The sequence below is a fragment of the Lepidochelys olivacea genome (genome assembly GCF_965140295.1).
Source record: "Lepidochelys olivacea isolate rLepOli2 genome assembly, chromosome: 1".
Lineage (NCBI taxonomy): Eukaryota > Metazoa > Chordata > Testudines > Cheloniidae > Lepidochelys > Lepidochelys olivacea.
This window is the reverse complement of record NC_140411.1, coordinates 47331072-47358764: the sequence shown is the minus strand read 5'-3', so window position 1 is coordinate 47358764 and position 27693 is coordinate 47331072. Positions and strand designations below refer to the sequence as shown.

At 43.3% G+C, this 27693-nt stretch overlaps 1 protein-coding gene across 1 annotated transcript in view; it reads left to right on the top strand.

Moving 5' to 3' along the window:
• The window catches only part of FLT1 (fms related receptor tyrosine kinase 1), a 138497-nt gene that overhangs the window by 101453 nt on the left and 9351 nt on the right, over positions 1-27693 (top strand). The window contains exons 16-25 of the mRNA XM_084639523.1: positions 1628-1734; positions 7956-8091; positions 17136-17240; positions 19752-19865; positions 20315-20403; positions 20973-21132; positions 21516-21613; positions 22126-22248; positions 23241-23352; positions 27016-27115. Of these exons, the coding sequence (XP_084495649.1) occupies positions 1628-1734; positions 7956-8091; positions 17136-17240; positions 19752-19865; positions 20315-20403; positions 20973-21132; positions 21516-21613; positions 22126-22248; positions 23241-23352; positions 27016-27115 (1144 nt within the window). The remainder of the gene's footprint in view (positions 1-1627; positions 1735-7955; positions 8092-17135; positions 17241-19751; positions 19866-20314; positions 20404-20972; positions 21133-21515; positions 21614-22125; positions 22249-23240; positions 23353-27015; positions 27116-27693) is intronic.

The window sequence follows — 27693 nt, the reverse complement described above, 5'->3', positions numbered from 1 at the left end:
GGAAAGCATCATTTGCGTTGTATTTGAAATGGAGTTGTTGTTTTTTTAAGTACTCACACCTGAGAGAAATTAATCACATCCCAGGGTTTGGAAGAATAAATGCCTTGAATCCCAGTTTGTAGTTGTATTCATATTTTTTATTTTGCTAGAACTTACTTTCATAGCTCCAATAGGGACAAGCCTGAGGAGTCTTTTAAATATTGGACATGAGCAGGAATCTGATTATCACCTTCACAATTCCTGCACAGCAGACTTGTCACCGCTGCAGAAAACAATTCAAACGCCGAACAAAGCTCTGCAGACTTGCCTAAAACAAGGCACCGCATACTCCTTGGTTACCCCATCGGCCCACCAGTGAGACATCACTCCTTCCTCTTTCAATTGTCAGGAATAGTGCCAAGCTTTGACACTGCTGCAAGTATGGCCAGCAAAAAAGAGTGAACTCGTGTTCAGAATGCTGTGCCGTGTTCCCTGTCTCTCGGTCTGAAAGCTGTGCACTTGAGTCGGAATTGTGAGCGTATCACAATAAGGGGCAGAGCGTGGGTTTTCGCGTTTGCTACCAATAAGGAAGTGTATTATTGTGACATGATCACAGCATTTGCAAAACATTCTGCTTTGAAGACATTTTTTGAGCCCCCAAAGGAGCAGTATGAAATGAAATTTTATTCTGGATATTTTTAAAGCACCATCAGTGAGATTGACTATTTTCCAGATTTAGAAGTTTTAATATTTTCTTCCTGCTCCCATTTTTCCCATTTGTAATTTCTGCATTATTTGGATCAACTTTCTCCCTAGGTTCACTACGGGTATGTCTACATTGTAAATAAAATCTTGCGGCTGGCCCATGCCAGCTGACTTGGGCTGCAGGGCTGTTTCACTGCAGGATAGACTTACAGGTTTGGGCTGGAGCCTGAACTCCAGGGCCCTTCCACTCCCAGAGTCCTAGAGCCCGGCCTTCAGCCCAAGCCCAGAAGTCTATACAGCAATGAAACAGTCCCACAGTCTGAGCCCTGCGAGCCTGAGTCAGCTGGCATGAGCCAGCTGTGGTTGTCTAACTGCAGTGCAGACCTACCCTAAGGGTGTGACCCTGCCAGCCAGCACATGTATAGAGGGGGTGCTGCTTGGGAAGGCACATGTGGGATCTGACCCCCACATCACTGATGTCAGTGGGAGTCACACCCGGGACTGTACACTGAGGGCCAAGGCTGGTCATAGCTGGGGCAATGCTGTTAAGCTCTCCTCCCTGCAATGGGAATAGAGAGCACAGCAACCAGTTTCTTGAAAAAAGGGTACTCCATAGTCACATCTCTAATGTCACAGGCAAGTGAGCCACCTCTTAGCATCCTGCTGCCTGTCCTATGGTATCTCCCCAACCCCTCAAAAGGATTGAGCTCTGCGTTAGCAAGCTCTCCAGCAAGGGTGTCAAGAGTTTCATTTCAATGTGTTTATTGCAGTGGGTTTTGTCCAGGGGGTGAATTTTTCTACATTCTGAGAGTCATTAACATCTCTGGAAAGGAAGTTGGTCGTTACTGATATGTTCTTCAGATACATTTTAAATGCCAAGGGAAAGCAAACTCTGGTGTTCTGAGTGTAGATCTATAAAATGTTTGTTGCTTCATTTCCCCAGGAACAGCAGAGAGATCAAACCTGGAGCTAATAACTCTGACATGTACCTGTGTGGCTGCTACGCTCTTCTGGCTCCTATTAACACTCTTTATACGCAAGCTGAAAAGGGTAAGAATGACTAATTACTAAGCTTCCCCCTGCTCCCCTTTTCTCACTGGCATTTGCTCTGGTTAGAAAATGTTCCTATGTCAAATGAGATTCATGAACATTACATTAATTCACCTGGTCCTCTACACCAGGTGCAAAGTAGGTGCAAAATGCTAATGCGACAGAAGGTGCAAAGCAGGAGTGAATCAGCTGCTACGGTCTAGAGCCTCAAAGATGTTTACACACACAACTCCTATTGATTTCAGCCGGAGTTAGGCTATGTCTACACTACCGAGCTTACAGCGGCGCAGCTGTATGGCTGCAGCCGTGCTGCTGTAAGGTCTTTCATGGAGCTGCTCTATGCTGGCAGGAGAGCTCTCTCCTGCTGGTGTAATTAAACCATCCCTCATGAGCAGTGGTAGCTATGTTGGCAGGAGAGTGTCTCCCGCCAACATAACGCTGTCCACACCGGCACTTCTGCGGGTCAAACGTATGTTGGCCAGGGGTGTGGTTTTTTCACACCCCTGACTGACAAAAGTTTTGCTGACAACAGTGCTGGTGTAGACACCTTTGAGGATCCGGCCTAAGTGCCTGTGAATGTTGACTCTTCGGGGTAAATAGAAGAACAGGGACCGGTAAGGCCTGGTCTTTGCACTGGTGTAACTATGTCACTTTGGGGTGTGATTTGTTTTTACAGAAACACCTGTACCAGTATCACCTCTACTGTGTATAAAAGGTGCCTTGTACTGGCGTAGCTCATTCCCCTTCCCTGGGAGGCGTAGCTACACTGCTATAAAGCACTTTTATACCAATATAACTGTGTCCAAAAGCCTCGTCTCCACGACGGTATAGCTTATGGCACTCAGGGGTGTGAATAATCCATGCCCTTGAGCGACGTAAATTATACTGACCTAAGCACTGGTGTAGCAGGCATGATGTCTGCGGGACATAGCTACCACCTCTCGCGGAGGCAGGAGTTATTAAGCCAACAGGGTTGTTCTCGCCCATCGGCTTGCAGCGTCTCCACCACAAGCGGTGAAACAGTGCTGCCGCACCGCTGTAAGTGCTGTACTGGGGAGGGAGCCTAGGGGAAGTTATACCCCCTTGACTACACTGGTATAATGAAACCAGTGCAACTGTGTGTGTGTAGAAAAGCACTAAGGCCCCTTTACAGAGATCTGAACGCGTCAAAGGGCCTTAGAGTGAATGTAAAATGTAGTTTGTGCCCACTTTAAGGCCCCTTTAAACTGCCACAGTGGTGTTAAGTAACCTTTGTTTAACCGAGGCTGTGTCTATGCTATAGAGGCTATTCCGGCATAGCTATGGCGCTTTAGCTATGTTGGCATAATCCCGTAGTATAGATTCTGCCTATACCGATGGAAGAGGGTTTTATGTCGCTGTAGGAACTCCACCTCCCAATGATGGTAACTAGGTTGACAGAAGCATTTTCCCATTGACCTAGCTGTGGCCACATTGGAGGTTAGGTTGGCACAGCTACATCTCTATGGGGTTGTGACCCAGTGGTGCCTAGGGCAGCCCTCAAAGGAAATGCCAAGGTCAGGGCAGGTTGCAAAGGAGAGAGCAGGTACTCCCAAGACTGGTGGGTAACACTAAAGTTAAACTCCCCAACCAGTCACAGACTGTGCTTCTGATTCTCCACACTGGTTATCAAGAAGAAAAAAGAAAGAAAAAAAGAAAGAAAGAAATCACACAGTCCCCTTCTTGCATTCCAGTTCTCTGGCACCCAATCTGCACCTAAGTCCAGTACAGTGAGAAACTGTTTTAAAACTCTGCTCACTATACAAAATGTTCTTCTGACCCCAAAGGGCCAGCCACATTGCCAGGTCAATATTATCTTGGATCTTATCCAAAATACCACCCTGCCAGCCAATCCTTTAGTGTCTACAATTAAAGGTTTATGATAAAGAAAAAGGAAAGAACAAGAAGAGAGATGTCAAATAGTAAAGCAATAACATACATACAAAAAGACTTCCAAGTCCATATATCAGGTTCTTAGCAGTATTGGTGAGTTTGCTGGCTTGAAAGTCCCTCTGGAACACATCCACAGCTTAGATGGGTCATTCAGTCCTTTGTTCAGAGCTTCAGTTTGTAGCCAAGTTCCTCCAGAGGTAAGAAGCAGGACTGAAGACAAAATGGAGATGATGCAGCTGCTTATATATTCCTTTTGCCATGTGGCTCGTACTCCCTTTGTTCCAAACACAAGCTGTCCAGCACATGGCATGGAAAAACCTTAGAGTTCTGTCCATTGGCATGCCCCTACATGCCTTGCTGAGTTGTAAGGTGTAGTTCCTGGTTCCTTTCAATAGGTTCATTGTATAGTTGATGGCCCTTGGTGGTCCATCAAGCCGGCTCAGTGTTGTTGCCATTCTGTCTGGGGGTATCATTTAGAAATACAGATATGCCCTACATATCTGTAACTCATAGTACAAAGATGATACATATAAACAAAATTATCAGACTTGGCAAATTATAACATTTTCGCAGATACCTCACACGGCATATCTGGCACAACTCATTGCAATTTTACAACACTGGTATTCATAATATCCTAAAGTGTGTCCCAGATTCTATACAACACCACTAGGGTGTGTGGCATTTTCATACCCTTGAACAATGTAGCTATGTCAACCTAAATTTTAAGTGTAGACCACTCAGGCCTACAGTCTTCATGTCTGAGCAAGTTTAGGCAAATCAAGTCAAAGTCTGATTATAAGATGTTGCCTCTTCTTCTCCTGGAGGAATTCTGCACCACTGTGCAATGCAGAATTTTGCAGAAATTAATGTGCATTCAGAATTTCCTTTCCCCCACAGAAATGGGCTGCAGTGCTGCTGGCTGCCACTATGGGCCACTGGACTCGGCAGAGCCCAGCTTGCACATAGAAGACACTGCTGGGGGAGGGGGAGGGAGCTAGAGGGTTCCTGGCAGCTGCAGTTCCCAGCATGCCCTGAGGGAAGGAGAGGGCGGTGCGCAGGAAACTCTGTGCAAGCCTGGGACCGAGCATCAGTCTGTTTCTCCCTCTGGATCCCTGAGCTTTGCGGGAGAGGGCGTGCGGGCGTCTGGGCAAGGGAGGGTTCCACAGCTGGGCTTTGGGGGGAAGAGGTGCAGGTATCTGTGCTGGAGGTCCCTATGGCTGGGCTCTGGGGAGGAGGGGGTGTGGGTATCTGGGCAGGGGGGGCCATGGCTGGGCTCAGGGGGAGAGGGCTTGAGTTTATTGGCTGGGGGAGGCACCACAGCTGGGCTCCGGAGGGGAGAGGTTGTGGGTATCTGTCCCCCCGACTAGGCTCTGGGAGGGAAGGGGGTAGAGAAACAGGAATTGGGTTGTCATAGGGGTTTCTTTAACTCTCCACTCCCAGAGGGATTTTGGTGTGTGTCCGTATTGTTACAGACATATTTGCTGACAGGTATTTTGAAATAAATTACCAAAATAATTGAAACCGGCGTGATTATGTGTGTTATTTTGAGAAATAAAATTTGCAACATTCTGCAGAATTTTAAAATATTGTGCACAGCATTTTTAATTTTTTGGCACAGAATGCCCCAGGAGTACTCTTCAGCCCATGCCTTAAAAAAAAAGGGGGATCTTAGGACAGGTCTGCACTACAGACTTATATTGGTATAACTACATCACTGAGGGGTGTGAAACATCCACTCCCCTGAGTGTCATAGTTCTACCGCCCTAACACCTGGTGTAAGCAGTGCTATGTCTGCAGGAGAGATTCTCCCATCAACAGAGCTTCCACCTTTCAGGGTGGTGGAATAACTACCCTGACAGGAGAAGCTCTCCTGTTGGCATGGTAGCATCTTCACTTAAGCGCTCCGGATGCAGTCTATTAAGTGTAAACCTGCCCTGAGGCAATTTAAGGCCCAGTGCTGCATTTTGTTTTGGACACTGAAAACGGCCATTGATTTTGTGGGAATGCAGGATCAGACCTTTAAAACCATTGTTTCGGTCACTGTATTTCAATGTGTATTCTCCCTCTCTTTCCACTCCTACACTACATATGTGCATGCACACATATACACACACTGAAATAAAGAGAACCTGGCACGTTTAAGTCTAGCGAAAAGAAGAGTGAGGATAGAAGGGAACTATAACGGACTACAAATCGGTAAAGAGATCTTATAAAGGGGATAAGGACCAATTATTCCCACATGTCATTAAGGACAGAATAATTAGTAATGGCACTAAACAGTTGGGAAATGGTTAAGTATTATGAAAAACCTTAACTGTAAGAGCAATTAAACCATGGGAAAAAGAGCTGCAGGAAAGTTTGGGTTTGCTGCCCAGACTTGCCACAAAACAAGGGAGGCCAGCTTCTAGGTAACATAGTAATGGTCTCTTCCAATCCAAAAGTTTCCCTTCAGTATTGCCTATTTAAGGCTGTCTAAGTTTCTGTTATAAATCCCTAGTCTTAGAGATTTATGGCTGGAATATAAAAATTAGCTCTAAGCTAAAACTTCATATTTAGGGCTCAGGCAGAAATGTGGTAGCTACAGCAGCTATCACATCAAGAACGATTTCACGCTGTCAGAGAAATAGAGCATCTTCTTAAAGTCATACACACCTCCCTCTCCCTGACATGTATTTGCTCTGTGTCACACTTTTACTTCCACTTTTACTACAAATATAGGGCTGAATCTCCAGCAGTGCCCAGGATTTGGTGCTCAGTGCAGCCAAGGTGGGAGAAGGCAGCTCTATGCCATTTATCTGCTTCTCTGATCCTGGGACCCGACGTGACAGCCTAAGAGCTGTTTCTAAGTTGTGCCAGCTGGAGAAGTGCAAAATGGATCAGCTGGCGCACATGTGCTCTGGCCTTTCCTCATTCCTGTCCAGGCACACCCTCTCTGTAGAAAGCGGCAGCAGGTCCGAAGCAAATATTGCAGACTTTGTGCCACTTAAGGATTCCCCTCCTTTGGAGGGATCCTCAGTTGTCCTTTTAGGGAAGCTGACTGGGTGCTTTGGGCAGCACAAGGCAGCTGAAACAAGAGTCAGGAAGTTGCCCATAATTTTCAACATGCTTCTCTGCCCGAGGTGGTCCTACTTACAGCGTGTGCATTTTCCCTTTTAAGCAATGTAGTGAGAACGCTTGCAGGAAGGAGGACAATTCCTGGCAATGGAGGAGGTGAGCTGCAAGCTTCAGAGCAGCTTGAGTACGAATTGGAAGTATGTGGATGTGGGTGTAAGATGTCGGGGACAATAGTCCATTGCTGTTTTGGCATGGCTTGATGGAAAGCGCCCTGATGCTCATTTCCATGAAGCTTGCACAACTTCCAGCCCATAGCGATGAAATCAGACTTTATACAGGCCGAGATTTCTCCTTTTCCACACAAATACAAGCACTTCCTAGGACTATGCAGAAATCTAGCTGAGGTGGTTGGTAACTCTGCATGCTCACAGAAGAAAATAAGTTTCAAAATGTAAACTGGTGTACAGCTATAAACCTTTAGAAGGAAGACGATTCCTTACATTTCTCATGGGAAGGCAGCAATTTGTTTGTTTTGGGGAGGATGCTTTTCTGGGCCAAAAACTCATTAAGACCTGAAGTAATCTGTCTGAATCTGGGTTTTCATTAATTCCCTTAGTAGCCCAATAATTCCAACAGAGTTGTCAGAAATGACAATCCAGAATTTCTGAGTAACGTACAGTTCAGTGTATTGCAGACTAAGTCCAAGTCTTGCACAGCTCAAACCACATCTGACTTTTTTTTGTTGAATTCATAAAATAAAAAAAACACTGAAAGTTAAACTCCATCTGTTGCATGTACTAGTGGGGGTGGAGAGGAGTGGGGGTGGCAGAGGGGTTGTTGGGGGGTGGTTTTGGGGTTTTTTTTGTACAATCATTCAGCAAAAGTTATTTTCAGCAATGGTGGTTAGTCAGTTTCTGAAAATACTTCTTACTTCTTTAAAGTACAGCGTCTATATCCCATGGCAATTATTTGCGTGAGAATTTATATGGATTTAACTGGAGAAATGGACAGTGTCATGTATAAGAAAAAGGTGGAGAAAGGGCTGGTATAAAAATAAAAATGTCACAACATTAAACAACAGAATTTTTAACCAATTGTATATTGGAGTGTGAAACATACGTCCTTACGGTGGGGGGTGCTTTACATGCATCTGTCAGATATAATCAACTTGCAAACCTTGACCAAAACCAGAAGCTGCTGCCCACTACTGTTTTCCATTTGGTGGTGACTTTGAAATGTTCTTGATTTCCTAGCCTTATTCTTCTGAAATAAAGACCAATTACCTGTCAATCATAATGGATCCTGATGAAGTCCCCTTAGATGAACAATGTGAACGTCTTCCATTTGATGCCAGCAAGTGGGAGTTTGCAAGGGAAAGGCTGAAACTAGGTAATAGGTTTGTTATGGTATTAACACACAGCACATTGCCTTTGTGTTTATTAAACTGGATGTGTTTGTAATTAGAGACTACAGACAGGCAGCTCACCATGTATTGCAGATCTGCAGGGCAACTCTACACTTGATTGTTAGTGAGCTGTTATTGTTCTTCAGGTGAATTATTATCAAGATCTAAAACTGCTATTACCTGGCTTTCTGTATGATTAGACTCCAGCTGGGGAGTACTTCCAGTCATTTTATTTGTAGTGCAGATTGGGCTGTTATGTATTTCTTAGGAACTGAGATACTATACAACATAAAGTAAAAACACAGGCCAAGATTTTCAAACCTGGGAGCCTAAAATTAGGTTCCTGAGTCCATGCTGAAGCATCTAAAATAAGTGGCCAGATGCTGAGCATCCAGTAGTCCCTCCTGAAATTCATGGGAGCTTTATTAGTAGTACTGTTATTTATAAGTATTACAGCAATGCCTAAGAATATGTCTACACTGCAATTAGACACCTGTGCCTGGCCCATGCCAGCTGACTCAGGCTTACAGAGCTCAGGCTAACGGGCTGTTTAGTTGTTGTGTACATGTTCGGGCTCGGGCTGCAGCCCAAACTCTGGGACCCTCCCAGACTCCCACCTCACACTTATTTATCATATTTATTCATCTACTGATGAAAACGCCATACAAGAGTTAGGTATCATTATTTAGGAGCCTAACTATGGACTCAGGAGCCTAATCTGAGGCATCCATCTTTCCCATAGCCTAATTCAGTTCTCACTTATAAAGGGGCAACTGCCTGTGAAAATGAGGGCAGAAATGAGCCCATATTGTCCTGTTTGCATTTTCCTCTAACCCACTCTGTTTTACTTCTTTTCTTCAAATTTATAAAAAAACCTATCAGTGTCTTTCCTATGCACGGGGCACCTATCCCATACATTAAAATGCACAATAGGAGATAACAGAAAGGACTGGCCATGCCTAAACAAATGTGCATAGAATCTTCCATCCCTTAGCCATCCAGTCTTCGAATGCCTGAGTGAAAAAAAAAAAAAAGGGTTTTGAAGTATTCCTTTAAGCTGAAGGAGTCTGAGCTCTGGCAGGCCATGGGAGGTGCAAACTGCAAAGTTGAGAACACCCTGCTGGCAGATCTCATTTATATTAAGGGGCCTCCAACTCCAGCGTCAGCTATGGCAACATGGCCACATGTCCTTTCAGTCACAAATTAGACTTAAGCCAATCCAATGTGCTAAGGTGACAGTGGCTGACACACTGTGGACTGAATCAGGGACCTCCAGATCTAAAAGCATGAGCTGCTACTATTTGAGCTAAAGATACATGGATCTCTAGCTGGGGGCTGTAACAAATTCACACTTTCTATGGCTTTGGCACAGAGGGAGATCTGGGCATATCCAGCCACACATTCACCAGTGCACGAGCACACAATTCAGATCTCACTTAATTTGTCTGCTATACAGTGTGCAGGGCGACCAGTATGTGAATAAGCACAGCCAAAATATTTTAAAGGTAATTTTTAACACATGTACATTATTTTGTGAGTGCCGAAGCATGAAATCTTGTTGGGAGTCTCCTCATCTTTGAAAAGGTCTTATTGCATCGAGAGTTCAATGTGTATAAAGTACATGGAAAGAATCAAGTAGAAATAGAATTAACTAAAGTTCTTTGAAATTCCAAAGAAAACTTGTCTGAAAAGGGATTTGGTTTTGGTTTTTTAGAGAGGTTTGGAGGTGAGCTGTGAAAAGTAAAAAGAGAACGGGGAATTAGTTAAAATTGAAAGTACTGGTGTAAACAAGTAAAAAAATGTTAACAACGAATGAGAACCGGATTCTGAAAAGTTGGGTCAGCAAGGTATGTTAGGTTAGCACATGAATAGGTCCCATTTACATGGCAGTTGGCCCAACCTTTCAATGACCCTTGCAGCTCTGCAGGGGAATAATCACATAAACTTGAATAGTTCCTTCCAATCCCAGATGTGTGTGTCTTCCCTTTCTAGCTATTTGACTGCAGCTTACATAGTTATTGTAACCAGTGAGAGGAGACTCTCTGTTTATATCTCAGTTGCCTTATGTTCCTCATCCCTTAGTCCATATTGTTGAGGTAACATCCATGCAATGCTGTAGGAGGACTTCCTCCTCACGCCCTGAGGCTACAGGTGTTACAGAAACCAATCCATACTAACTCCATTGAATGCAGGGGACATCTTCCCAATTTAGACGAATGGAAATTAAATGAAATGCTAGCCCCTAACTTAGATTGTAAAACGCTGGTGCATTAAGGCAAATAGCTGTGTTTAGTTACAACCCTGTACCTTTAGCATTGATATAATTTTGTATCTTATGACCTTACCAATGATGGTGATAAATCATAATTTAGGACATCCATGAAAGTGCTAAAGTTGTGATACAGGGACCCATTGTAATTCTTGCCACCGATGGACCGGGCAGAGTATAGATTCAGAAATCTATGTAGTAAACAATTTCATTAGTTACACACTCCTACTATGCACTATACAACTATTCTCTCATTCCGCCAGAGATGAGTGAGTTTCCCACCCTGTTTGTAAACACACTGAACTTTCATATTTATCAATAATTTAAAACAGGAATCCTCTAATACAGAGCAACAGAACGTCTGGAATGTGTCACACGAATTGTTCATGTTCACTGAAAGCCTCTTTGAAACTCCTGCCTTCCCAGGTCCTAAGAGGCAACAGCATATAGCAAGAATGACTTGTGGATTAGCCTCTGCCTGCACTCTCCATTGGGGCCCTGCTCCAGCAAAGTGACATGCACATGACAACGTGATCACTCACATACTTAAAGTTAGATGTGTGCTTAAGTATCTTGCTGAATTGGGGCCTGAAATTGCCTGGCCCAAAGCCAATTAAGTCAATTCCCATTGACTTTAATGGGTTTGGATTAGCCTCAGAAAGGGTTAGCAAATTTGAAGAATTTTAACCAAAGTTCAGCTGCATTATTCTCTGCATCAGAGTTCTCAAAATGTGGTCACTTGAACGCTGGTCTGTGGAGAGCAGGTAGCTCACATGGTACCGGGTCCTTCTTTTCATCTGCTAACCTGCACTAAAAGTCAATTAGATACTTTCCTAATATTACTTTTGCATGTAAACATATGTGGCTGTTGTCACAAGGATTATATACTGTCATAAATGGGAGGAGAGTTTGTCCAAGGCACAATCTGTATTTTAAAATGTGTTCCACACAGTGAGAAAGTCTGAGAATCCACGATCTGCTCTAAAATTCAATATAACGCAAAACAGAATTAGCTATCAATTCAGTTTGATTATCATGAAATCAAGGTTATTGTTCAGAGGAAAAACACACTTCTAGCATTCAAACTGATTAAAGGGAGAATAGAAGCCATATGCTGCTTTAAATGGCAACAAATTTGTTTTCTAAGTGGTGGCTAAATAGTTCCCATCTCAAAATGGGAAATGGATTATTACTGATGAAACCAATTACAATTACTGATTAAACACAGTTTTACTGTGGATACAGGAGTTGTAGTGCCTTGGATTAAGCTTCATATTGGAGCACACCACCAACTGCTAGAGCCCTGCAAATCCGTGGTTATCCGCTTTATATCCGTGGACCATTTTTGCGGAGAGCAGATTGGATGCACAGACTCACCAGAATGAGAAATCTGTCACACAGCCTGCAGGCTTCAGCTCAGTTCTCTGAATCACGCAGCAGGGGACAGCCTGCTGGACATTCTGGGAATTGTAGTCCCCAGCTTGCATGGACAGAGGAGGCAAACTACAACTCCCAGAAGGGAGTGAGCCAAGTACCATTTTGAAAGAGGTGTGGTGTTATAATTTAAACTAGTGGGCGGCAAGGGCACGTGCTATGAAGACAGCAGTTATTGCCACTCTCTGTCTGGGCCAGGTCTGCATGCATTACAGCTCCCGCAGTTGCATAGGGGTGTTGGAGCCCTCCTCCGCACCCACTGGGAGGGTGGCACTGCACACGATGGCCCAGGATTGTAGCCTTCCTACTCAGAGTGGGGAAGGAGGTATGGCGGGGGCAGAAGGTCTCTGGGGAGAAATAGGGGCAGCTGGGGATGGGGGGCTTGCTGTGTAGTGACCTGTGGAGCTTTTTAGAGCCCTGCAAAGCCACAAACAACTTTTGCAGATCAGATGTGGATACACATTTAGGCACCTAAGTCCAAAATTTAGATCCTCAAAATCCTCACTCAGCTGCTGCCTAACCCTATAGCTGCCTATGATATTCCCCAGGGTACCGTCTGGACTGATGGACAGCTGTGTCCCCTCAATTCTCCAACCTGGGGTGCCCTTTACACTGCTTTGCTGTGAGAGCAACCATGTCTCGTCTGCCCACACACAGCCTCCAGCATGTAAATCACCCCTAGCTATACTATAGGAGTGCTATTGCCAGCCAACCATGAATTACACTGCAGGGTAACACCAGCAAATTCCCAGTACCAGACTTTCCCCAGAAATGTGCATCTTGTACTGCCCAGCATTCTCCTAGGCAATGCAAACTCATATAAAGTCTGTCATTTCATTAATAGAAACCTTGTTGTCTCAATTCAAGTTCCCCAGACACTTCAATCCAAACACACTGGTTTCGATAAAACAATAAAACAAGTGTATTATTAACTACAGAAAGATTGTAAGTGAATACAAGTAATGAGGCATAAAAGTCAAAATTGGTTACAAAGAAATAAAAGGTAAATTGCAGACTAATACCTAACTTAACAAGCTAAATGAATTCAAAGCAAAGGTTTCTCTCACCACATGCTTTAGAAATCTTACTGGCTGGAATCCTTTCAGCCAAGACTCCTCCCCCAGTTCAGTGTTAATTTCCTTGTCCTTCAGGTGTTGTTGATGCCATGAGTAGAGATGAAGGGAGAGAACATTTGGGGCCTCTGTTCTTCCCTTTTATCCTTTTCCTTTTCTTTGAGAATCATCTCCAGCTGGGGTTCAGGAGACAAAATCTGGGGAGATGGAACTTCCAGCTGCTTCTTTGCCAAGATGTACATTTCTTGCTCATACCCTTTTCCCTAGCAAGTGATAGTCCATCTGATTTTGTTGATGCCTGGCTGAGGAATCAGTTTGCCTTTTGTCTTTGAAGAATCGGTTTGTGCCTGCTTTTCTAAACTTTGATTAAAGCTCAGTAACGTTATACAGTAGAATCTTATAACTTTACATACAATGTTGCCACACATATTTTACCAAGACAATAATGATCAGCACATTATGAATTTTCAAATGATACCTCACCAGCCATACTTTGTAAAAAATCCATTATAGTTTTGTAAAAAGGGTGAATATAGGGATGCAGACTGTCACACTGCCTAAATTCCCCAGGTGCCTATCTTTCTAATGATAAAGTGTGATAGGTACCTAAAACCCTGCCAACTCAAGAATCCCATAGCTCAGATCACTCACCTGAGAGCAGGGACACCTGGGTTCAGTTTGCTGTTCCACTTCAAGAGGGGGGAAGAAAAGGGGGTTTGAACATCTCTTACATCCTGGGTTAGTGTTCTAACCACTGGGCTAAAGTTGTAATTTTAAAGGAAGGTACCCCCTTCTCAACTGGCATTTTGTACAGGGCCAAATCTATCAGGCAGCCTCTGAGCATGCCTTCTGGGTCAGGCTGTGGAGCTAAGATAGGGCAATGTCTAGATGACGATCCCACTGGGGCTTACAGGTGTGAGCTGGATCAGCCAACTTTGAGCATGCTCAGCGGCAAATTCTTAGGCACTTAAGGACTTTATCAGCAGAAATGTATGCCCTCAGGGACTTTAGATGCCTACAAGTTTAGGTGGCAGCTGAGCAGGGGTTTTGAGGGTATGCATTTTGGATTTAAGTGGTAGGAAGACACCTAAACCCCTTTGTAGATCTAGCCCTAAATCCTTATGAGGGATTGGATTTAGAAACTGGATGTAGAAAGCCCAAGTAGCTTTTTATTTTAAACAGCATTCTTGATCCTGAACCTACATGTCCTACCGAACCAGTCCATTAGTAGACTGGTTTTCACAAATTTGTTCATTATTTGCAATACACGAGACCCTCAGAGTTACGAATACCTCAGGAATGGAGGTTGTTCGTAACTCTGAACAAAACATTAAGGTTTTTCTTTCAAAAGTTTACAACTGAACATTGACTTAATACAGCTCTGAAACTTTACTGCAGAAGAAAAATGGTGCTTTCCCTTTATTTTTTTTAGTAGTTTGTGTTTAACACAGTACTGTACTGTACTGTATTTGCTTTTTTTTTTTTGTCTCTGCTGCTGCCTGATTGTGTATGTCCAGTTCCAAATGAGGTGTGTGGTTGACTGATCAATTCATAACTCTGGTATTCGTAACTCTGAGATCCTACTGTATTTTAAAACACTTTGTGCCAATTCCTAGACAAAAATATTTACTCCAAATTTTGATTTTCTAATGTTTGGTTGTTTGGAATTATGTGTTTGTTTGTTTTTGTAAAACTCCAATATGATCCGATTACATCATAGATCTGTACTTTCGCTCCATCTTATCAAGGGTTGTCTTAGAAGTTCCTTATTTAAAATAGTCTTGACAGAGGACAGGGAGAACTGGGCTGGAAGGGTGGGTGGACAATTCCCTCCTTTCTGCTTACTTCCTGAGGTCTGCAGGAGCACAGCTCAACTCTCCTGGGCTCCGAACATCTGCAGAGGGATGTGCACGTGTGTCATTTTACAACTGTGGTGACCAAAGCAATGGCTCTATTTTGCATTGTCCTATCTGTTAAGACTAAAGGTCCAGAAACAGAGAGATCTTACACAAGTAATGCAATGTCTCAGTTTACATATTTGATGAATATACATTCTCCCTGTTTCATATTCTATCCTTTTTATTCTGAATGAAAAACTTGTCTTTATGTTCTACCCTTGTTCCCTCACCATCATACCAGTTGTTCTACTACAGCCACAGGCATGCTAGAAAATCAGTAAAAATAAAGTTTAACGAGCATTAAGGGGTCTTTAAGTCCTAGTGAAACTGAAGCAGAAATCAAGCTGAAGTTAAACACTTGGGTTTGTGATTTTTAAAAATATTATTTGCTGACATCCTGTCACCTATCGGAACCTCCATCAGCCACTGAAAGAGGAGTGAGGACCCCAGATCCCACTGTGAAGTGGAGGGAGAGGGAGAAATCCGTATTGCCAGCACCAAATGCTCAAAAATCATGAGTCAGGTCCCCAAATATCCTGAGACTGACATAACAGTCATGAGGTTTTTTTAATAATAATAATAATAATAATAATAATGTGGGTTCTTTTTATTCGCTTTCTGGTCTCTGAGCCTTTAGGATGTGCTCAAGTGGTGTTTTCAAGCTCTTCTGCACAACCATGAGGGCTAGAAACATACTCTTTTTAAAACAAAACAAAAAAGAAAAGCTGAGATTCCCATACCAATTTGTGATTCCAGCAGCTGGGGCTTTAGAAAGAACACTGGATGTTGTGAGATTTGTCATAAAATTGCAGAAGCTGGCAACACCATCTCAGCCACAGCATGGAAAGTGCCATGGTGTCACCGCTGAAAGCACTGGAGCCCACCGGCCGTGAGCAGGCGTGACCCTGAGACTCCTGGTTCCTCTAAGGGGAGCCTCTGCCTGGCTGCCTCTCTGGGGTTGAGGGGGCTGTTTCAGTCCTGCCTGCCCAGCTCCCTAAATCCAGACCCTACTCTGCCACTGATGCTGGTGCTTCTGCTGTCACCATACTCACCGCTCCCTCTGTGACAGCTCCTCCCCAGTGCACACGCAGGGGCTGTAAGGCACTCGGCCCCTAGCTACTCCATCCATGCACTCTAGGGTCTGACAGGAGTTAACGTGAGAGGCATCACCCACTTATTTCTGGTTTCCATGCTCTCAGCAGGGTGGAGTAACCCTTAGAGACTAAGAGGATAACTGGGTAGTATGTCTCACCCCCACTTTATATTTACGTCTGCCTTGGGAGAGGGGGGGTGATGGAGGGGCTTCAGATTCCCCACAGGGAGCCCATGAGAGAGCACCTGAAATCAGGACCCTCCTGGGGAAATGGAATGGTCTGTGCATCCACATTGCTGGAAGGCATGTGGTACGTGGGGGAGCGGGTGGCTCTGACACGTGCTGACCCTACAGCATGAGGCCCAACGCTGCCCTGAGGAGCCAGTGTGGTGGGAGGGGTAACTCAGCCATCCTGCAGAATGGGCTACACACCTCATTTGTTTGGAAACCTTGCGGTCACTCCCATGTGACCCAATGTTTGTGGCTCTGCATCTCCTGTCACAAATCCCCGGGAACCTCAGCTCACATACATTTAACAGTCCCATTTGCACGGCTGGTACCTTACATAAGAAAAGTGTGGCCTACATAAAGATTACCAAACAAAGCTGTTGGCGCAGTCTGGATAGAATTGGGCTATGGCACTAGGCTGTTTGGGCAGAATATAACTTACCCTTCTACAGCCTGATCCGCAGCCCAGTGAGATCAATGGGAATTGGCTCAGGCCCGTGCTACGGGGGTAATAGCGCTGTAATGATGAGCACAAAACTTGGTTTTGTCAGCAAACTGCAGAGAGAGGCTCAGAAGTGAACATACATCCACTGACAAGAGTGACAAGCTGGGTGCGGTAAAATCTTTTATTGGACCAACTTCTGTTGGTGAGAGAGACAAGCTTTCGAGCGACACAGAGCTCTTCATCAGGTCTGTGTAAGCTGGAAAGCTTGTCTCAGCAACAGAAGTTGGTCCAATAAAAATTATTACCTCACCCACCTTGTCTCTCTAATCTGGGACCAACATGGTTACAACAATACTGCAAATATTTCTAAGAGTGCCATTTGTTTAGAGTCACCTTTTCTTACCACATTCTGGCTCACCTATGTGGGAGCCCATTAAAAAGTGGACCATAGAGCATTATCTTTTTGTGAAAATATACCAAGGAAGATTTGCAGAGCACGGTTTGTTATTCAATATGTATGAATGGTTTCAATGACCACAAGTTTGTTTGTTTACATGTGTGTATTTCCACAATTTGTTTTCTGTACAGGAAAGTCACTTGGATGTGGGGCGTTTGGAAAAGTGGTAGAGGCAGCTGCTTTTGGAATTAAAAATTCCCCCCCATGCGGAATAGTTGCGGTGAAAATGCTGAAAGGTATTCTGCTGCAGGGCTGTGTTGGAACATATACTGCACTGGTTTCCCCTTTCTCCCTCTCCCCTGCCTTGTTCTGCATGTCATTCAAAAGCAAGAGTTTATTCTGAAACCCCACAAAGGCTGTATAGCTCACGTGTCAGTTTGGATCAGAGTTTTCAAGCTAAATGGCGAGCTCCTAAAATGAAAAACAAGGTTCTTAGTGAAAGTGCTGATGAAAGTTCACGTGCTGTGGGCCAGGGTCTCAGAAGCACTCCGCACCTGGTTGCTGCTGCTTCTGAGAACATTTAAAAATCTGGCCCCCACTAGGAAAAATAGAAAGGGGAGAGTGGTTTGGGGGCTACCGTGTATCCCAAGAACACAGCCCATAGTTTCATAGAGTTTAAGGCCAGTAGAGACCCTCATATCATCTAATCTGACTTCCTGAATAACACAGGCCATTAAATTTCACCCAGTTACCCCTGCGTCAAGCCCAACATTACAGACTCATCGATTTTAAGGTCAGAAGCGACCATCATGATCATCTAGTCTGACCTTCTGCACATCGCAGGCCACAGAACCTACTGAGAGATAGAGAATCTACCACTTCTTTCGATAGTTTGTTCCAACGGTTAATCAGCCTCCCGGTTAGAAATTTGTGTCTCATTTCTCCTTTTAATTCATCTTACAGCCATTGCTTTTTGTTATGCCTTTTTTAGCTCCATTTACTAGCACTTAGTATTTGCTCCCCGTGAAGGTCATTACCCGCTAATCAAGTTGCCTCTCAATCTTCTTTTTGAAAAGCCAAACAGAGCAAGCTCTTTAAGCCTCTCACTGTCAGGCATTTTCTCCAGCCTTTAAATGATGTTTGGGGCCCTTTTCTGCACCCTCTTCAATTTCTCAGTGTCATTTTAAAAATGTGGACACCAGATCAGTGCACAGTTTCACCAATGCCACATAGAGGTAAAAATCACCTCCCTACTCTCACTCCCCTGTTTATACCTCCAAGGACTGTGTTAGCCCTTTTTGCCACAGCAAAGCACTGGGACACATGTCGAGTTGTTTGTCCGCTATGACCTTTAGATCCTTTTCAGAAGCAGTTTTCCAGGATACAGTCCACCAATTCTGTAGGTCTGGCCTGCATTCCTGGTTCCGAGATGCAAAACCTTGCATTTGTCTGTATTAAAACACATTTTATTTGAATGGGCCCCTCTTACCAAGTAATCCAGGTCACTCAGTCTGAGTGCCCTGCCCTTCTCATTATTCCCCACTCTGCCAATCTTCGTGCCATCCGCAAATTTGATCAGCTATGATTTTATCTTTACTTCCAGATCATTGATGAAAACGTTGACTAGCATTGAGCCAAGTACTGATCCCCGCAGAACCCCACTAGAAACACCCCATTTCAATTATTCCCCATTGGCAACCACTTCTTGAAATCTGTCATTTAGCCAGTTCTTAATCTATTTAACGTGTCCCATATTGATATTGTACGGTGCTCATTTTGTAATGAAAATGTTGTGCATTACTAAGTCAAATACCTTAGTAGGGGGTAGTGCATTGCTGCTGAGCTTCATGGCAGCATCCCGGAGGAAGGAATTGTGGGTCAGGGTAACACAATTCCTTCCTGTTCCTCACTGCTCCAGAGGTGTGGTAAGTTTCTGCTGGCCTACACCAGCAATAAACTACTGCCCAGTCAGCCCCATGCCAGCTCAGCAGTTCTGGTCAGCATGTTGGGAAGGGGCCTGGAGCCAAGACTTCACTCATTCCTCTCCCACCTGTAGTGGTGGGGAGTAAGAAGCTGTGCAAAGTCCCTTATCCCTGTGCACCTGATCCCAATGGATGGGTAGCCTATGTCAGCCAGCTCAGAATCTAACCCTTCATAACAGAATGGGTTGGCCAGCATGTGAATTTATGTGCTTGAAGATCTAAGAATAGTCAGCTGGATAGTCCATGGCTTTAGGTATAGCACTTAGGATTCTTGCGAAACACTGATTTTCAGCTCCATAAAGCCAGTCGGGGATTTGGGAGAAGATATCTGTAGCATACCCATATCTGTCTGTCTATATGGCCCCATCACTGTAGTATCTGAGCACCTCATGCTCATGGATGTTATCCTCATCACAACTGTGATGGAAGGCAGCGCTATCCCCATTTGACAGAATGGGGACCTGAGGCACAAGGTGAATTAAATGATTTGCCCGAGATCACACAGGAAGTCTGTTTTTGAGCCAGGTGCTGATCCCAAGTCCATTGAGCCCAATCTACCAGACCATCCCTCCTACCCCTACATGGCACCAAAGCTGAGCCAACACACTGTTAAATATAACACTGGGAGGAAGTTAGCACTGACTAATTCTTTTATGGGTCTCACTGCAATTGGAAAGGAAGGGGTAGAAAAGAGAACACAAATACATGGAAGTGTATCCAGGGATGACAATTATTTCATGTATAAATCCTTGACAATCGGCAGGTGGTGGCATAGATCCCAAAATGAAACTGTTTTTATGCACTGGCTTTATTTTGTGTTCGCAGAAGGAGCCACAGCCAGTGAATACAAAGCGCTGATGACAGAGCTGAAAATCCTGATACACATTGGGCATCATCTTAATATTGTGAACCTCCTAGGAGCTTGCACAAAAAATGGCGGTAAAAGAATTTGTACTGTGCTAAACGTGGATTGAGATATTCTCTGGATAATAGTCTTTTGACTGTGTTGGTTTTGCAATGTCGTCCCCAGGGCCAGCTGTTGGCTTGTTCTGTCAGTGTCCACCCTCAGCTAAAACACGGATTTACCCTAATAACTGCGGGCCCCTTCCCCTTTTTTACACATTCCTTTTGGTCAAAATTTTAATGAGAACCCAAATTTTTCCAGCATCCAGGGTTTTGTGTTGGCCCATCCCTAATTTTCAGCACCATTATTTTGTGAAGGTATCTGGAGTCCTTCAGGCATGGAGTCCTCTCCATTAAAATGTATTGATAATTGTTATGCTGGGAGCTAGGGCTAGTTGGGTGCAGGAGAGATTTTCGCTGTTCCTCAGAACTTATTTCTTATATCTTATTTTATGCCACTGAAAATGTTTTTGACTTCTGCTCAGGGCCTCTGATGGTGATTGTTGAATACTGCAAATATGGAAACTTATCAAACTACCTGAAAAGCAAAAGGAATTTTTTCTTCCCCAACAAGGTAAAGAAGCAGATGCTTTGTGTTTCAATGGGTGTCCTCCCTCTCTGCTAGCAAGATCATTCATGCTGAGCGATGGGTGGGTTTAGAGCTTTGGTTTATGGAACAGAAGCATAGGAGAAGCAGCACGACCCCCTGATCCCAGTGCTGTCAGGAACACGCAAGAGATGAGGCTAGGAAAGCTTTCAAAGGTTTAAAACTACTTTTTGTAATTCATGAAGAATAGGAACATCAAGAATAAAAGATTGTGGATCCCTTGTGCCTACACAGCACACTCCCTGCAGTGGAATCTGCTGGTTTCACTTGGTTTAGTGGATTCTTTCTTTGTCACAACCATGGGGGCCAATAGTGCCAACCTTATTTGTGTTGGTGGACACTTACTTAATTACATGAGTAAACCAATACCAGCCATTCTTGAGACTGTGCTTGCCTATGTGAGCATCACGCCCATAGAGGGAAGAGGAAGATTTTAGTAACAGATCACAGATGAGACCGTTTCATTGGCTGAACTGATTTCATTCATCCAGCTTCTACAACTTTGACACAGTATCTCTTGCTCCCTCTGTTTAAAGGATGCGTTGTTGCAAGTAGAACCGATGAAAGAGAAAAAAGATATTGAGCTGGTGGAAGGTAAAAAACAAAGACTGGCTAGTGTCACCAGCAGCGAGAGCTTAGCAAGCTCCGGATTTCAGGAAGATAAAAGTCTGAGTGATGTGGAGGAGGAAGAGGAGGGTAGGTATTAATTCCTTCCTGTTCCTACACAGTCCGTGATATTTTTACAATGTGCTCTGCATCTCTGAAAATTTTTCTTCATTTATCACCCTAAACATCCGTGGGAGATGCTCACAGCATCATGTCCAGAAGCTAGAAGTTTTTAAAAAAAGATTATTTACTGGGTTACTAAATCTGACAGGAAAACGTGTGACTGTTTCTTCTTGACTCTCTTTATCTTTGGGAAAAACACTGGAGTAACAGAGTATAAAGCAAATACTATTTTTGTTGTTGGTGACAGTGGTTGGATGTCCAAGCACTAAGACTAAGAGTGAACTTACAAAGTAACAGCGGCAGTTAGGAAAAATACCTTATTAACTTAGTATGTGTTAAATTGCTTCCAGATTCTGATGACTTTTACAAATGGCCCCTCACTATGGAAGATCTGATTTCTTACAGTTTTCAGGTGGCTAGAGGCATGGAGTTCTTGTCATCCAGAAAGGTCAGTGTTACCCTTTTGGGTATTCCTCTCCAGCAGAATCAGACTTAGGAGAGGTGAAATGATGTCTATATTTTAGTGACACCTTTCCTTGGCAGAACTCCCAAAGGAAGGGTGGCTTCTCTCTTGATGTTCTAAATATAAGCATGTGTTTATTCAAGTCTTCATACTATAAACACAGGATTAAGGTGGAAGACTGTGGTTGAAGCTGATTCATTCAGAGAATTTTTTTTCAAGCTATATTAACCATGGAGCACAAACCTGTTTAATGCCTACCTTCGTAATAGGTAACAGATTAAAGGCTCATGACTTTTTGGTCTGGAAAAATGTTTGTTTGTGAAGAACTGCCCATTGTTTACAGTAACTTCATATAAACTTTTGTCAACTTCCTTAAGAAAATATTAATTTGATCTTTCGAATAATAATATTTTTTAAAAAAGGAAACGGAAAGATTCAGGAAATTTGTGGGTAGGATTAAAGAAATGCAGTTTGATTGTTCAACTGTTTTATTATAGTGTATTCATCGTGATCTGGCAGCCAGAAATGTCCTTTTATCTGAGAACAATGTAGTGAAGATCTGTGATTTTGGCCTTGCAAGAGATATTTATAAGAATCTCGATTATGTGAGAAAAGGAGATGTAAGTCAACATTCGGTTTGTTTGTCCAGTTGTTCATAACATATCATTTTAAACTTTCATTAAAATGGTCTGTAAATGTTTATATTCCCTGCACTTAAAAGGGTCTGAAAGCTATCATAGATTCTATGTGAAGATGAGCAATCCAGATGTGTTGTATATACAGTGACCATTTGCATCCTTAAAAACAATGCTCGGAAATGCTGACCGTTTCACAGCTCTGGTCTTTTAATAGTTTACATGTTGGCATTTGTTTCTTGGCTAGCCTGGCCAAGTAAGCCAGTCAAAGTGAGCTGCTTCCTTGAAAGCATTCATTTATGCCAAAAGGGGTCCGTGTCCCTGAGTGTACATGCACAGGGCCAAGTTCCGCTCTTAGTGACATTGGGGTAGATTTAACATAACTGCACTGAAGTTGATGGAGTTGCACCAGGAGTAAGTTTGGCCTCCCACCTGTAAAATCAGGCTGAGCTAGCATGAGTTTGTCTCCTGGGCTGGGAGGCTTGCTCCCAGTGAAACCTGTGCAGGCAAACTGCGCCTGTGCATATTGAAGTGAATGGAACTTGGTGTGGGTTCTGAGATCCACCCATGTGGTTCTCTTGACAGAATCAAGACTTATCTTACCTACCTTCCAGGAGTTAATGTTTATAAATTGCTTTAAAGACTTAGAGTACTAAATGGGCACCAAGAATTATTGTTTGAATAACTGAAAATGTCTCCCTATTAAAATGTAATAGGCTTCTCAGTTTACATTTTTTACACCACATAGAGTAGATGGAAAATTCATTTAATTTTAAATAGAAAAAAAAAATTACCCGGCAAAATAGAGAAAAAAATGTTCTGGTTGATTGAGTACTTATTGTATTCTTGGTGTCTGTAAAACAATACAATAAAATCCTGCTCCAATGATAACTATTCACATGATACATATTTTTATATCATCTCTGGTTGAATTTTGTATCCACTGAAAATTATCTGGCTTGTCCATTTTGTTACAGGCACGACTTCCCCTCAAGTGGATGGCTCCAGAATCTATATTTGATAAGATCTACAATACAAAAAGTGATGTGTGGTCTTATGGGGTATTGCTGTGGGAAATATTTTCCTTGGGTAGGTTTAAATGTATATTATGGAAATCAGAGAATTAACAGTTATGGTCTAATCCATAGCCCATTTAAATCAGTGGAAGAATGCCCACTGACTTCAGCTGACTTCGGCTCAGTCCTTTGATCCTAGGTACATATAATCTATGTTGTGTGTGTAGCTGTTTGTTCGATTTCATGAAGAACCACATGAGACCAATGAATAGCCATAGGTGGCCAAGATAGCTGCACAAGGAGTATTTTAGCTATCTAAAACCCCAAAGTGATACATACAGGAAATGGAAGGAGGGGCATGTCACTAAGAAAGCATTCATGGGAATAGTACAAGTGTGTAGGAACAAAATCAGGAAAGCCCAGGCAAGGAATGAATTGCAACTGGCAAGGAATGTTAGAGACAACATGAAGGGGCTCTACAAATGTCAGGCCACAAAGAAGGATCAGGAATAGTATGGGTCTGCTCCTCAGTAGAGAAGGTGAACTGGTAATGGAAGGTGATAAGAAGTTGCAGCTGCTCAATGCCTACTTTGCTTCAGTCTTCACACAAAAAATAACATGTGACTGGATGACAAGTGAAGTTATCATAGACAATGAAGGGGAAGAGATGCAGAACAGGATAAGTAAAGAACATGTCAGAGATCTTCTGGCCAATTTGAGTGAATAGAAGTCAGCAGGGCCTGATGCAATTCACCCCAGGGTGGTGAAGGAATTAACTTGAAGAAATCTCAGAGCCACTGGCAATAATATTTGCAAACTCATGGAAGACTGGAGAAGGGCTAACATAGTGCCCATCTTTAAAAAGGGGGAAATGGAGGAGCCGGGGAAGTATAGACCAGTCAGCCTGACTTTGATACCTGGGAAGCTACTAGAGCAATGTATAAAACATTCAATTTGCAAATACCTGGAGGATGAAGGAGTGATCACTAGCAGCCAGCATGGATTTACCAAGAACAAATCATGCCAAACCAGCTTGATTTCCTTCTTTGACAAGGTAACTAGTTTGGTAGATAGGGGGAATGCAGTGGACATGACATACCTGGACTTCAGGAAGGCTTTTGACATAGTCCCACATTACATTCGCATAAGCAGGTTGGAGAAATATGGGCTCAGTAGAACTACCATTAGGTGGATTCATAATTGGTTAAAGAACCACAAAACAGAGTAACTATTAATGGACATGTCAGATTGGAAGGAGGTCTCAAGTGGGGTTCCACAGAGTTCTCTTCTGGGTCCAGTGTTCTTTAACATCTGTATTAATGACCTGAATGTAGGAATAGAGAGCACAGAGTCAAATTTGCAGATGACACAAAGCAAGGGGGGTTGCAAACACTTTGAGGATACAGCTAAAATTCAGAGGGATCTTGGTAAATTAGAGAACTGAGCTATAGACAACAAAATGAAATTCAACAAAAACAAAGGCAAGGTGCTACTCTTAGGGAAGAAAAAACAAATGCACAAACACAGAATGGGAGATAACTGGAGGGCAGCAGCACTGCTGAGAAGGATCTGGGAGTTGTGGTAGATCACAACCTCAACATGAGTGTCCAATGCGATGCTGTTGCAAAAAAAGCAAATGCAGTTTTGGGTTGCATTAACAGCAGCATAGCATGCAAGTCATGGCAGCTGATAGTACCCCTCTACCCAGCACTGGTTAGGCCTCAGCTAGAGTACTGTTACAAATTACAACTAGATAACCGAAGTATTTGAACAGTTTCTCCTTTATTTACCCTCCAAGACCATGGCTCAGAATTCCCCTATAGGTATGTCTATGGCATGAGTGGCAGCGAGTCTTAGAACCTGGGTCTACAGACTTGGGCTCACAAGATTCCAGCTACCAGCCTAAAAATAGCTGTGCAGACATTGTGGCTTGGTCTGGAGCCCACTCCCACTCCCTAGGCTTCAGATCCTGAGTTCCAGACCAAACCCACAATGTCTCCCCAGCTATTTGTTGTGCCGTAACCCAAGCCCTGCAAAGCCAAGTCCGGTGAGCTGGGCTCCGAGACTCACTGTCGGTCACTGCGAAGACATGCCCTATAAGATCTATTGATAGTTGATCCACTGAGGTGAACACAGCCTGACTAGTTTCAGGTGCTTTGTTTGAAAGGGGAACACAGACTCCCAGACGGAGGGCTTGACAGGATCAATGTTTGAACATTTCATTTTAATATGTAAATACCTCTGGGTCTGTGCGTATAAGGCAAGCAGGATTTGACCCTCAGTGTAGCTCTTAGGGTCCAGTCTTGTAGCCTTTTCTCCAAGAGAATGGTTACGCTGAATTCTGAGACTGCATGCAAGTGACCTCTGCAGCGCTGAGCCTTTGCTATGGACATAATATTCCTGTAGGACATAACCCTGATCCTACTGAAGTCATTGGGAGTGTGTAATTGACTTCACTGAGTCTAGGATTTGGCTCTATATGAGTTAGAATCCCCTAATTGGTTTCAACTTTTCCTTTGAGAGCAAATAAAAACCTAGTCAAAACCAAAAATGCCCCAATAAACAGAACCTCTTTAATTTCGCTGTGTTGAGATGTGCTTAAAATGACACCTTCTATTTCCACTCTTTGAAAAATCTACCAGCCACAATTATCCTTCAGCAACACAATGCCAGCACTTCACCGTTCACAGCTGCTTCCTACTTACACTCATCACTGGCCGGCACAGACGAATAAACATTGAAACAGACGCTGTGGAACAAACTAGAGCACAGAATTTGAAATAAAAACAAGTGCAGGGCAATTTTTTTTAAGTGAAAACTGCAGGCTATAGAATCAATACTGAAAGGGAAACAATGACATTCAGAAGAGAAGAATCTTAACTGGGTCCAACAGAGAGACTGACACAACAGTAGAGGAAACAGTCCCAGGCTGTCCCTCATGCAATCATTGACTAGTTTGAATACACGTTGTTGGCAGTGCTGCTGACTCTGGTGGTTTTATGGCAATGTTTGGTGTTTCTTTCAAAGCCCCAGCTCCTGGTCTCAAGTAATTATTTGAAAACCTCGGCTTTCATTTTTTTAAACTAAGTTTCAAAGTCTTCTTGGTCGTGGAGAAAAGCTTGAATGACCCGAGTGTACCCTAAATGCTCTCAGAAAGCAAAGAACACAAATGTTGCTATGATTTTAGGAAAAAAATCACAATTGATAAACCAATGTCATGATTTTTTAGGCATGACTTATGCTGTGTGAACAGTTGGAGTTGGTGAGACTGTGTCTGTTAGAATTTTTAGGGCAGTATTTGTGTGTATTGAGGAATCTAACCATTCTTAGGTATGAAGAAAAGATAAATCACATTTCCTTTTATTGGGTATCTATTTTAAAACTGAATTGCTCATTTCCTTTAAATCCAGCCAAGTGCTGCTAATACTCATGGACCTGATCCTGCAAGATGTTTACACCCAGAGCCTCAAAGATATTTAGCCTTGTCAATTCCATTGGTGTCAACAGCTTGGAAAAGGGATTTCAATGGCAGTGAAGAGTCTAAAATACCTTTGAGGATCTGGGCCTAAATGCCTTTAATGTGGGTTGGCATCCATGGAAGTTGAAGGCGCTGGTGCCTTACAGGATCAGGGCCCCTGACTATGTGTTCAGTGGTATAACACTAGAACTATACATGTATAGACAATTACTCAACCTACCTTGGTCCAAGTACTGATTTGTATACTGTTACCTTTAGGTGCTTCTCCTTACCCAGGGGTGCAAATAGATGAGGACTTCTGCAGCAGATTAAAAGAAGGCACAAGGATGCGGGCCCCAGAATATGCAACATCAGAAATGTGAGTTTACTTTTCCTATATGCAGAGCCATGCAAATCCATGGATATCCACTTTATATCCATCCAAGTTTGATAATTATTAACACATCTACTTGAGAAGCACCATACAAGTGCCAAGTATTATCATTTTATTAACTTGGGCAGTAACAGTTCAAGCATCCCCCCAGCTATTCAGCTGCTGTGGACTCAACCCTTTTCTGGAGACCACCTCTAACAGTAAGGGAAGGTGAAAGGGTATCCAGGCCTTTTTAGTCCTTGGCCTCTCTGCGGTTTTCAACCGTTCTGCCAACTGTGCAGACAATTCATTAGGAATTGGACTAAAAGTGATGACTCATTTTACATAGACCACCAAATTGGTCATCAAGTGATAACAACTTTCAGTCTCTGCCTCCCTGGCTAGATGACCTAAAGATGAAAGGCTCCATACACTGTTACTAATCACCTGAGCCTTTTGGAGCCCTGATTTCATCTCAGGTAAAGATGAGAAGTGCTTTCAACAGATACAATTGACATTTAGACAATAAAGTCCTATCAGAGCATTTGGCCTATGTAATCTTTAAACAAATGCTCTGCACTTGT